Source organism: Tiliqua scincoides, chromosome 9, assembly GCF_035046505.1.
Source record: "Tiliqua scincoides isolate rTilSci1 chromosome 9, rTilSci1.hap2, whole genome shotgun sequence".
Lineage (NCBI taxonomy): Eukaryota > Metazoa > Chordata > Lepidosauria > Squamata > Scincidae > Tiliqua > Tiliqua scincoides.
Genome location: NC_089829.1, coordinates 15,227,142 through 15,240,475, shown reverse-complemented (window position 1 = coordinate 15,240,475; position 13,334 = coordinate 15,227,142). Strand labels below are relative to the sequence as shown.

At 47.8% G+C, this 13,334-nt stretch overlaps 1 protein-coding gene across 1 annotated transcript in view; it reads left to right on the top strand.

The window, feature by feature from the left end:
- The window catches only part of DNAJC11 (DnaJ heat shock protein family (Hsp40) member C11), an 83,303-nt gene that overhangs the window by 29,425 nt on the left and 40,544 nt on the right, over positions 1-13,334 (top strand). Inside the window, exon 4 of the mRNA XM_066637015.1 lies at positions 7,941-8,042. Coding sequence (XP_066493112.1) covers positions 7,941-8,042 — 102 coding nt within the window. The remainder of the gene's footprint in view (positions 1-7,940; positions 8,043-13,334) is intronic.

The following is a 13,334-nucleotide window of genomic DNA, read 5'->3' as shown; positions in this document are numbered from 1 at the left end:
GAATAACCTGGATTTTTCTTTTTAAAAAGCAGAGTGGACCAGTCAGGTTCCAGAACATTGTGGTGATGGTAAACACGTGTCAAGGCCCCCTTTGCCGGAAGATCAAAACAGTATAATACAGTCACTTGGAGGTGCTTTGGGGATGCCGTAGATCAGCTGAGTCCATTACTGGTACAGCTAACGGTGGAGCTCGTGTTTCTCGTGCCACCATCAGCAGCCCCCAAGGGCTCCTCCATTCCCTGCAGCTGGTGGATGAATGGTTTAATATGGATCCTGTCCCACTTCAGTAATAGCTTTCGCTCTGGGGAGGCAGTGAGATTACTTTTACAACAGCAGCCAGTGCTCTAAGTGCTACTAAATGCTCTTTTGCCCTTTGCTTGCTTCCTGTTTAAAGTCCATGTGGTTGCTGGTTAAAAGGCCAGCGGTTGAGGGGGGAGGTGTCTGTGCGCAGCATCAGGCTTGAGGCGTGCTCTGACCCGGGCTATATGGCCATAGCCTTTCAAGGTAGGTTAGACTGAGGGACATAGACTGGCCCAAAGCTACTACATAGCATGCTTAATGGCTGAGTAGAGGAATCTAAACTCAGCTCTTCCCAAGCTGTTCTTTGGCAAGCTTAATTTTCCACTGCAGCAGCAGATCAGCTTGAGCCAGCTCCATTTCCATACCATTCTGTTTCCAAAATAAGAGAGCTGCCAAAGGCAAATGGCACAGAGGTGCTGGGGTCAGTGGGATCCACAGTTCAGCCCCCATATTTGAGAAGGGAAATGGCTTTGAAGGCTGTGGGGCAAAACAGTGGGATAGGAGCCCCTCTTGTGCTGCCAGGACCTGCGCTGCCTGCTCATGCTTTACTCACTGCTCCTGTTGAGGAAGGTCCCTGGTGAACATGCCACACAGCGAAAACAGCATTGGTGTATCCCCTCTTGCACCTTCTGTTCTCCGATGCTGCAGTCTTCAGAACACACGGAAGCAGGGACCTGGGGAGGTGGAGTGCCAGTGTTGGAACACAGTGGCCAGATCAAAGGTGCGCACATGAGCCCATGTCATGTTCCCTGTGGCAGGACAGGTGACATGAACCCAGGCCTGCCTGCTGAGGGAAATTCCAGACAGGCTGCAAGCTCAAGGCACTAGACCAGGGATGTCCAAACTTTTTGGTAGGAGGGCCACATCATCTCTCTCTGAGTCTGTGTCAGGGGCCAGGGAAAAAAAGAATTAATTTACATTTAAAATTTGAATAAATTTTACATAAATCTCCTCTATGGAGAACTCGTGCAAGGAAAGCGCCCTACAGGTAGACCACAGCTGCAATACAAGGACATCTGCAAGAGGGATCTGAAGGCCTTAGGAGTGGACCTCAACAGGTGGGAAACCCTGGCCTCTAAGTGGCCTGCTTGGAGGCAGGCTGTGCAGCATTGCCTCTCCCAGTTTGAAGAGACACTTGGCCAACAGACTGAGGCAAAGAAGGAAGGCCCATAGCCAGGGAGACAGACCAGGGACAGACTGCACTTGCTCCCAGTGTGGAAGGGATTGTCACTCCCGAATTGGCCTTTTCAGCCACACTAGACGCTGTGCCAGAACCACCATTCAGAGTGCGATACCATAGTCTTTCGAGACTGAAGGTTGCCAACTATTTAAATTTACATAAATGAATATATCAGAGATGGAACTTTTATGAGTGAATGAAGGTCTCATGATAGCTCAAGGCCTATAAAGACCTTGTGCAAAGCGAGGTCAGCCTTTCCTTTGCTACTGCTGCTGCTTTACAGACGTGGAACACCAAGCAGCAGAGGAGGCCCTTGACCCACAACTTGTACAAGGGGTTGAACAGTTGGGCCTTGTGCTGAGAGCAGTAGCATTGGACCAGTATGGGCTCCAGCAAGTCTCTGGTGGGCCAGAAGCTCATTGGAGACTGGGGGCTCCCCACAGGCCAGATTGGGGGTCCCTGAGGACTGCAAATGGCCCCCAAGCCAGAGTTTGGGCACCCCAGCTGTAGACCCCCAACAAGAAGAGTCCGTAACCAGGTGGAACTGTGCATGCACAACCTGTTTTACACATGTGGTGGCACTGCAAGCAGGATCAGTCTTTTGTCAGTAGTGAGAAAATGGGACTAAGAAAAAGAGAAGACTCTCCAAGTAGCTGGAGCTTGCAGCCTGTCCCTCCGACATCATCATCAGGCTGAACTGGACACAAGTAAACTGTGTGTTTCGCACACTCTCAGCAGCTACACCAATGGCTTTTTGAAAAAATGGTGGAAGCGGCTACAAGTTCGTCTTTCCATTCAGACAATCATTTCCAAGGGAGTTGCAAATATTGTGAGTGGATAATTGCTTCTCATGGTGCACACAGATTCATTCCTGCTGCCCCATTGTCACAGCTGGCCAGAGAAGTCCACTAGATTTTTGAGACGACGAGCAAGGGTTATGCTTTTGTGGGAGCCCTCGACAGCTGCCTGGTGCCTTCATTCTGCCTTTGCTTCTGCTACCATATCTGAAGGTGATACAGCAGGACTGGTACTCCTGAGGCAAAGGCAGGTCTTATAAAACACTTGCCAGCAATTGTTGAAAAATGAATGGTGAGCCAACATTTCCTTCTTGATCAATATGCACATACAGATTGACCCTTAGTCAGTACCTAGACCAGGGGTCTCCAAACTTTTTGGCCAAAGGGCCGCATCAAATATCTGGCACGGTGTAGAGGGCCAGAAAAAAAATTTAAATATAAAATTTATATAAATAAATTAGAGATGGAACTTAGATGAGTGAATAAATGAATGAATGGGCTCATTCATTCAACCTCTCTGGCCCTTAGAACACCCTCCAGATGCAACAAGAGCAAAGCTCCAATCATGTTCGGCCAAGTGGGCCAGAGGCTTTCAGGGGACAAGAGGCTGACCACGGGCTCGACAGAGGCTCACCACAGGCTGCATCTGGCCCCCAGGCCGGAGTTTGGAGACCCCTGCTCTAGGGTGACGGGTCTAAGCAGGAGCCTGAAGACAGAGAAGAGGAGCAGGAGCCTGAAGACAGCTGTAGAGGAGGCCATGGAGACATTGGAAAATGAGCACAAGAAACTGAAAGTGAAGAGCAGGAGGCCATTTTCTCCCCTGTCCCTTTAGTTCCTAAGAGGGAAGGGGCATTTAGACGACTGTCTTCAGAACGGGCTTGAAACCACTCCTGTTTCCTTTGACATGACTCTTTGGGTCTGCAATATTCATTCTGCGGGGTGGGGAGCCAGGTGCTTTGAGTGTAAATCCCAAATGGTTTCCAGGAGTAGAGATTTGGTTAGTTGGTGGAGAAATAATCTGGTGCCTTCTGTAAATATCATTGCCTGGATCAAACAGATGTCTGGCTTAATATGGCTGCCTTTATGACTTTCCTCCAAGATTACCCCTGGCTCCAAAACCAAGAGGCACATCCAAATGTGTGTCTTTCTCTACAGACCTTGATCTTTCAGGATAGGGCATCTACCCAGAACACTGGCATTTAAGCAGTCAGGCATACAGCTGGCCTGGCTCTGTGCCACCAGCCAGCTGAAGAGATCTGTGATATTTCAGGCCACGTCTGTCTCTCAGACACGTGTGTACTCTCTACAAAGATCTGCACCCAGGCAATCCATGTTCTGCAGCCAAGATTCTTCATCTCATAAATGTTCAAAGCAGAACCCATCATGCATGCTTCCCTCTTGTTTTGAATGATTTATTCTGCAGCTGGCCTAGTCATTGAGCCAGCTTGGCTTGCCTCCTCACAGGGGGGTCTTCAATGAAAGCAGAGTTCCTCTGTGAAATGGGAGAGTTTGTCATTTCCCTGCCCCTTGCCTTATGCTCTCTCTGTATTTCTGTTGCCTTAGATCTGCAAACTCCAGGCTTTTCCTCGTATTCCTCCCCTAGCCTGTGTTCCAGTGGTTGCCTTTCTACACCTCTCTTGTCATAGCCCCTTCCTTAAATGCTCCATGCAGACCCTTTCTTCCTGTCACCTTCTCCTTGAAAACCTTTACTTGGAGCTCTCTTGGTAAGGAGAGGCAGAAAGAGAGCTTGCAAAGTCAAATTACAGTTCTTGCCTTGTTATCTGCTGATATGGCATCCACCAATTTGACTCACCACTGATACCAGGGTCCACTTGAAATGACTTGTAACAAGGGGGGAAAGCATCCAGATCCCATTTCCTGCCTTCGTGCTGTTACTGCACTAGTTGCAGGCTTCTTGGGGGTTAAAGATAGTTTTAAAGACCCACTTCCAGGTTTCTTCCTCCTCCATTATTGCCCCAGAATGCATTGGTGTAGATGCTATGCCGACTGAATGCAGTATAGTGTCTATACCAATGCATTTTTAGGAGTCAGTGGATAAGCAAGAAACCTGCAAGTGGAACTTTAAAGCGATTATTTCACTGAATTAGTTTCCATTGATTTTTTTTTTAATCCACTGAGGGTTCTGGAGTGGAACCCCAGTGGATAAAGAGGCATAACCTGTAGCCGCTTTGGCTCACCATTGATTCATGGAGGTCACTGGTAGTCGCTACTGTGGCCCTGGCTTGGACTGCATATTTTGTTCTGGGCCTGGAGTTGTATGAGACAGGTATGTTGTGACTGGTTAAACCTAGAGACTTCAGAACACTTCTGTTAGCCCTGTGTGTGGCTGGCACCAGTGTTCTGATGCTGGCTCCTAAGAAGTTGGTTCATTCCTCGGCTTAGTCATTTGGAAATCTCCCTCTCTCTTGCCTCCACAGTCCTCTTGCAAGCACTCTCCTCTAAAGCTCTGCCATACTCACTTGGGCTAACTGTTTTAACTTAAAAAGATATTTTCAGGAATTTCAAAAATGTTTCAGTCACATAAAATTCTTAGTGGCCATTGAGCAGTCCTGTAATCTGGGATACCTTTTTTGGATCAGGAGATATGTTCTACCTTGAAAGGGAATAAATAATTTAAAAATTGAGTGGATATTTCAGCTGGTGAAAAGTTAAGATGGATTGTCCATCAGAGGGCTGGCACTTGATATACCTTTCACAGAGTGGTCCCTGTGGATAAACATCTGTCTCTCAATTCCAATGACTGAGATGATTTGTATAATCTGCATTTGGAAATTGTTCATTGATTGTATGTTTTGCAAGGGATTTCATACCTACAAGAGGATGAGGGCTGTGATCTTTGGCTTGGATGGGGAAAACCTAGTCCAGGTCCCTGCCTGGTTGGCCTTGGGCAAGTCACTACCTCACAGGGCTGTCGTGAGGGTAACATGTCTCATCACAGAAACCAGGCTGGATTCAAGTACATGAGTGGACCAGTGAGACCAGTCCAATCTGATCCAAGCCAAAACCTTTATTGGCATAAAGTGAGAAGACAAATATAAAAGTCCCAGTTCTTACCCGATGCGGCCAGCAAGAAAGAGCTCTTGCTGGCCTCATTGGAATGCCAAGGGGCGGGTGTTCACAACCTTGCAGTTATCCCTCTTGGATGTGTTCGGAATGTGGAACGTGCTCTATAATCTGATGGCTGGAAATTGAGTGAATTGAGGCCCATGGAGCTGTTTTCTCTTCCTTCTGCCACCAGGAATGTCAGAGATAAAGTAATTTAAAGTCATTAATTCAGGCTTGCAGAGGTTAAGCGGCTTGGATTCTTCACAACAAATCTCCCCTTTTCGGACCCTTGCCAGCCCTTGCTGATTTAATCCCCTGGTTTCCATCAAGTAGTTTCAGAGTTTGGTATCTCTCTCTCTCTCTCTCTCTCTCTCTCTGTGTGTGTGTGTGTGTGTGTGTGTGTGTGTGTGTACATTTCCTCTCTAGCTCAGGCCTTTACTTTTCTGCTGCCACGTCTTTTCAAAGTTGGCAAACTCTAGTTCCCCATGCAAAGGTGCCTGTAGTCAAGGGAGCATTTTCATTCTCATAAACCTATATTTCTGCAGTACTTTGCTGCAAAAAGTACATTCTTTTCCCAGGTACTGGGCTGTTGAGATTTGTTTCATTGAATGTAGCTGGGTGGATGTTGCAGGTTGGAGAGTTACTTTTGTGTAGGGATGAAACCCAAGCCAGAAGTCTGTTCATTGTCTCTGCGTTAAGCAAGTGCTTCGTTCTCTCTTAATGTCTGCCAAATGGAGGTGATAGTATTGGCCTCCTTTCTAGGGTTGTTGGAAGTATGGCTGATAATTTCTGTAGGATGCTTCCAGCTGTCGAAAAAGAATGGAGGATTTATTACTGGGGTGTGAAAGTACAGGCCCCTGAAATTGTGTTGCTGCAGTAGTCAGGCAACAGGATTCACTGTCTAACTTCTATACCCCGTCCTTCACCTAGAACACACTGGATGGGTTGTAAGTGTTTGGAGGAAATAGCAAATACAGTATTTGCATACAAGGTATTCCAGCTGGGAGGAAAGAACATCAGTGGATGGTTGAAGCTGAGTGTGGTGAGGGATTGAATTGTCCCTTCCTGTGTCCTCTTTTTGATCCTTCAGCTTGCATTCCCACACTTTGGGGTTGACCCATATTTGGAGACCCAGGTTTGCTGATAGTGGCAGAGCCCATTGCTATGCATGTAGAACATGCCAGGATCAGTTCCTGGAATCTTCATATAGGGCAGGGGTCTCCGAAACCTGGCCCGGGGGCCAGATGTGGCCTGCAGCAAGCCTCTTTCCAGCCCGCGGCCAACCTCTTGTCCCCTGAAAGCCTCTGGCCCCTCAACTGAACATGACCAGAACTGTGCTCTGATTGTGTCTGGAGGGTGTTCTGAAGGCCAGAGAGGTTGAATGAATGAGCCCATTCATTCATTTATTCACTCATCTAAGTTCCATCTCTAATTTAGTTATTTAAATTTTATATTTAAATTTTTTTTTCCGGCCCTCCACACCATGCCAGTTATTTGATGCAGCCCTCTGGCCAAAAAGTTTGGAGACTCCTGCGATAGGACAGGGGAAATGCCTCTTTCTGAAAGCCCCAGGAAGCTGCTGTCAATTGGCAAGTATGGTAGTTTGGGCCTCCATCCCTGGTGGCACACAAGAGAAAACCAATTTTGCTAAGGTTTTCACTGTATCTTGGCACAGGTTGCCAGGCAAGTGACACTGAGCAAGTCTGCACTTTGTGTTTTGAGCTCCTGGTGTTTGCCCCTTATGGTTAACATGCTCCTTATGTTTAAGTAACTCAGACTCCTTGCTTGAAATGCATTTAACTAAATCAGTGTTTCTCAATATTTTTCCTCTGCTGTACCACTTCACATGATCCACCTATTTGAAGTACCACAGGTAGTAACAGGCAATGACATAATCACCAGTTACTTCTGGGTTAGGAGGCCAGATGCGACACGACCAACACAAGTAAGAGGCTCAGGATGGACAGGAGGGCTTTTTTGAGCATGGAAAAGCATACTTTGGAGCTCTGTCTGCCAAGCCGAGTCTACTGCCACTGTTCATTTTGTCACGTTCCTGGTCTGGCTGTCCTGTAAGTACCACCAGATGCCACCTCAAGTACCATTGGTGGTACCCATACGACTGGTTGAGAAACACTGATCTAAATGCTTGGCAGACATACCCCGTCTCAATCCATGGTCCTTTGAGGAAGGGGGCCAATGCTTGGCTTATGGTAGTAGACTAACAGTGTATAGTAGCATTATTTTGCTGTTCCTGCAACTACCATGTCTGGTGAGGGCTCCACTTTTATATTGTATTTCAGTCTTGGCATTCAGTGCTTAAAATCCCTGAATGAGGGGCAGGGGTCTGATTTGAAAGCCCTAAATAATGTAATCAGAGCACTGCAGCTTGGTTTAGGAGTGACTGACAAAGAAGACATTTCTGCCCAAAGACAGGACAGTAGAAGCCCTTCAGTGCCCGTTTCTGTCCAGTAAGTGGAAACCCTTCCTAACAATTCCACTGGCACCAATGATTAAAATCCCAGCAATGCTGGCCTTGTTTGTTTACTGGCCATCCCTGCTTCTAGATAACTTCTGGTGCTTGTTTCCTTCTCCTGCAGGTGGTGGAGAGGAGGAGGACACCTGCCGAAATCAGGGAGGAGTTTGAACGTTTGCAGAGAGAACGGGAAGAGAGAAGGCTTCAGCAGCGGACAAACCCCAAGGTAAAAAACCAGACTTGGGGGCCCACTTGGTTTGGGCAGCACCAAGACCTTTCTGTCTAACACCATAACTGCTTGCAGCTTCTACTGCACTAACGCTTCACATAGTGGTTTGCAAAGGTACACAAGCAAGAAAGTAGATCCCTGCCCCGAAGTCATGGCAGTGGGGGAGACCATAAAGGGAAGGATGGGAGAGCCAAAGGATGAACATAGGTCAATGTGAAGATGCCCTTGGGTTCCTCTTTGGTCAGGATGAAGGGGTGGAGGCAAAGTCTTCATTGAAATTGTGGATTTTAACAGACTTTGAGATGGGGGAGGTGGTACCATGAGTACTGATAATGATCAGGAGTATGGAAAGCCTGTCTTATGAGGAATAGTTGATGTAACTGCACATTTCTTGTCAGGAGAAGAGAAGACTGAAGTGGGGACATGACAGCGCTTTTCAAAGCCCTGTAGGGCTGTTGCACACAGGAGGGCAAAGACTTGTTCTCTGCTCTCCCAGGGAGCAGGATTAGGTCTAAAGCCACCTTGGGTGCCTTTGGGGAGAAATGTCAGGATGTAAATTGAATGAATAAGTAATGGACTAAGGTGCAGCAGGGAAGACTTGGGGTGTCCTCATTCTGGACTTCCTGCATGGAGTTATGGCCTGAAAGACCCTCTCTGACTCTGAGTCTGTATAGTCAGGGCATGAACCTGGGAGGAGCAACAGTTGGGGCAGTCTGAGAAATTGGAGCTGGGAAGCAGGGTGGCGCAAGGCTTCTCCCTGGTCCCCAGTGCCATTTCTGCACCATGTTTTGCTGCCGCAATGCAGTCAGGGACATCCTTGGCCTTGAGCAAGAAGGCGTAGCAGTAAGAAGTGGGGGGAACCACCCCCACCCCAGCTGTATTGCGAGAACGTTTCAGCAGTAACTTAGAATTGCAAAATAAGTGTAGGAGCTTTGGAGCCTTTCCAGAGGCACAGCAAGTGCCCATTTTTGAGAGAACTTCATAATGCTCTCGGGACAAACAATGGTTATTGATGAGGCTGTTCCTAGCTTGAGAAGCAATAAACCAGCAACTTTCATATTTGAGGCATTTTAAATCCATCAAAATGTCAAGATGAGCCGCAGCACAGAGAACGAGTGCCCCTTTCTCGTGTACACGGTGGGTTTGTGCCTGTATGTGAGCAATTTCTAGACAGCAGCCACGCCCCCTGCCTCACGTTTCTGTTTTCCAGTGTGCATGTATCTCTGGTGCAACCTCTTGGGCTGGTGAACTTTATCATGCTGGGTCTGTGTGCAGTGGAACTCAGGTGTGTGGATGAGCCTCAACCTCCCACCACCACACTAGTGTGGGATGAACCGTTTTGGAGCTCTGTCCCTCCCTCTATCTGGATCTTGCAGGATCTTGAACCTTGGATCCCCGAGTTGAGCAGCTTAAACAGCAAGTCTGAAGCACATAGGGCAGGAGGTGCTGCTCTATTGGCTGGGCAAAGGCAGACGGTCAGGTTCCTAGCATGTATTCCAAACCTGGCTAGTCCAGAGTCTTCATGCTGTCTGTCAGTTGTAGAAGCTGATCTTGCATATATTTGTTCCCTTCTGAAGAGCACAAACGGTCCATGATAGCTCACTAGCATAGGTCCCAGCCGCCAGCCTGAATGCTCCTTGTTCGTGCTGTGGGAAGTCCCAGACTGAATGCAGCCATGTGCCTAATAAAGGATTCTTTCCATGGAGGAAGGGGCCATTTCTTTGTGGCAGAGCATGTGTGTTGCATGAAGAAGCCCCGGGTTCATTCCCTGGCAGAACCTCCAGTTAAGAGAAGCTCAACAGGGATGGGAAAGGCCTCCCTCTATCTGGAGAACTGCTGAATCTGTAGAAGCCCCCTTATACACTCAGGTGATCAGCAGAGGCCTTGCTCCAAGTGTCAGAGGCCTGTAATGCATCCTTTGGGGCAGGGCCTTTTTGATGGGGGCACCCACCCTACAGAAAACTCTTCCATCAGAGGTTTACCAAGATCCCAACGTTTGTGCCTCTGCAAAAACTTGATGATTTAATCTGGCTTTTGATGGGCTCTTTTTGTCAGCTTATAGTATTCAGTTTACTTTTTGGTTTTATTAAGATGTTGTTCTTATTTTATTACCTTACAAAATAATGTTTTATTGCTTTCACTTTTTTTTGAACTTCATTTGGTGGTTTTTATATTTTAATTCTTTGTATGCCACTGTGAACAGCCCTCTAGGTAGGAGAGTTGAAATATTAATGTTTTTAAATAAATAACAGTAAAACATGACCAGCTGGCCTAGGGACACCCATGTGACCTTGGATAGCAGATTGTCAGGGGCACCCACCTGGCCACTCGCCTCCACTGCTGCTTCTTACCTGCTAGTTCCCTGGATTGAAAAGAAAGACGATGGAGGAGAGGAAGGTGGCGGGCATCTACATTTCCTCTCCTGCTCCATCTCCCTCTTCTAGTCCAGGGAGTGGGAGGAGCAGAGACTGGCATGTAACCAGTTAAAGGGGTGGGCACCTTCTGGCATCTATCTGCCTTGGCCACCAGGAGATCTTGGGCTAGCCCTGCCAAGGCTTAGTTAACACTCATGGCTGTGATGTGTGCCCCTAGCCCTTCTGGACTGAGTTCCCCTGCAAGTCCCCTGAGAGAACAAGGTGGGCTGCAGGGCCTCCAGAGCACATTTGGGCCACAGGCACTGTGTGGAGATTCATTAACTGTCCCGAATGGCAGCTCAACCTGGTTCGTGGAGCTCATTGTCATCTTCAGCCCTCTTTCTTGCATTCCCTTCAAACTCTGACAGTGTCTTTATTTCTTGCTTTGTAAACTGTCTTCTCTCCAAGTCTGGAGCATCTTATAGCATCCTTTAAAAGATGATGCTTATATAAAATGCCAAATATAATATGGCTATAAGCACATAACTAAAAATAGCACGACGCCGTCATGAATCCCCACCAGCCAAAACACGTCTCCAAATAAGAGCGTCTTTCAGATACAGTTTTCCTTCTGTTTTCATTATCTGGCCCCTGTCCCCTCCCCCACCCCAGCAGCTGGTGCTTTATATTCATCATTGTTGTAAGCTTTTGCTCCTCTTTTATTTCGGTTTTTCACTCTGCTTTCCAGTGTGTTGAATTTGTTATGAACATTAACATGCACACATGATGTTTATCCATCATTACGAAGAGGACCTTGACATCTGGGATGTCAAGACTTGCGCATGAATTGGATTAAAGTGAGAGAGAGGTGCGCATAGTCAGCCTCACTCTCTCTTCCCAGATTCCATCTTGCTCCAATGGCAGGACAAAAGTCAAGACGGTTGGAGATGGGCTGGGCGCAGTGATTGACCAGGGCGTCTTTCATGTCTTGCCGTGCTCTTAGCGTACCACTTCACTTGCAGAAACTGACCATTCATGACCATTGGTCCTATTCTAGTAGGTCTCATCCGCTCAATCCGCCGGAGCCTGTCTTCACATGCTCGGGATAGACAAGTCCCAATCTCGCCGAAGGTCAGTGACCCGATGGCTACCCTCAACCTGTTTGCAGAGAGAGCGGGATGTATGGGGTGTTCAGGGAGCAGTAGTACCTCTGGTGTAGGGGCATGTAAGGTCCTTTTAGGGCAGCTCATCCAGCTTTGGTCCCCACCTGTCACTCAGCTCTCACCTGTGGCTCCCAGTAGCTGTAGCATGCGCAGCGGCCACACCCCGGGCAACATCTTCGACAGGCTGTCCAAACCAGGTTGAACATGCACACATAACATTTGCGAAAGCAATATTTAGAATTGTTCCAGGCACGAACATAAATGCCTAAGGAGGGGGCTCTTGAATCATACCAAAGCAACTTTCTAATCCAGCATGCTCTTCCCAGCAGCAGCCGATCAGGTGTTGGTGGGCTTTTCAGGGGCAGGCCATGCAAGCAGCTGCTCTCCCTTATTGTTCCCCCCTCCAGTTCCTGGTGGTCAGAGGCCAGGCTGCCTCTGAATGGGGAGTGGCATCCGATGGCAGTAAATCCCATTTCCTTGTTGTTTTCTGGAAGATCAGTTTTGCAGCACCTTAGAGACCTCTAAGGTGCTACTAGACCAGGGATGTCAAACATAAGGCCCGGAGTCCGGATGTGGCCCATGGAAGCTTTTTATCTGGCCCTCGGACTTTCAGCTGCTGAAGTGTTACTTCTGAAAGGGTGACCCACAAGAAAATTGGGCTTTCCCATATCTTGAAATATGATCAAGATTTGTGTATTTTCTCTTCTGTCATTTGCAGCTAATGTGTTGCTAAGCGAGAAAAAGTGTTTATTTCTGGTTATGACCTGTTTAATGACATCACATGCTACCTAATGACATCACTTCCGGCCCTCAGCAGGCATCATAAATGCCATTTGGCCCACTGTATGAAATGAGTTTGACACCCCTGTACTAGACTGTTGGTCTTGCTGTACCGGACTTGACATGGCTGCCCCTCTGGACATTGTTTTCAAGCAAAGGCTTTGTGGTAATTGTGCCCAAGAGTGCTCACCCACTGAGGGGCCGACTTTAGGGCTCTCCAAAGAAATATTCCTTTTGGCCTTGGAATGAGGTTGGATGTGGAGAGTATCCAGATACCTGGCAATCGTGAGACTCATCAGCCTTTGGCTGAAGAAGCCAGAGTCCTTCAAGAACCTTGCCCAGTGCATGGTGTTAACTTTGCCAATCTGGATGTGCTCTGTTTCTCAGAGTGGTAGTTCTTTTGTAGTATTGCATGCCTGCAGTATCATTTTCTGGGCAGTGCAGTCACAGTTCTGGTTGATCCCTGGCTACTGGTCACAATGGCTATTTGCCTGCCTCTTGTTTCAGACATAGCGTACCCCTGAATTCCAGCTCCAGGTGAGAGAGGGACCTATCTCCTCTTGTAGCCTGCCTGTTGGACATTCTGGATGGCCATAGTAGGAAAGAGGATGCTGGACTGCCATGGGCTTGGGCCTCCCACCTCTTAAATCTTCATGGACTTCTGGGCACCTAGTCCTTGATTGCACAAGTCCCAAGCAGGTCTAGCAAAGAGCTCCAAATTTTGTGTGTATATAAATAAATTTTCTTTAAAAATACCTTTGTGTCTAGTCGTTGGGTCTGGGAGCTGCCCTTTTATCTTCCTGGTTGACTCTTTGGATAATTGGAGGTGAGGATAATGATCTTTTAAGGTGTTATTCCAGCTGCTGCAATAGAGAGCTTGTACATCTCTAGTAGAAAACAGCCTGTTGGATTGGGCCTGGCTCCCACAGGGAAGCAACAGGGGCGCTTTCCCTTCTCTTTTCCTCCCCTTGAGCATGCCTCTTCCAGGGACT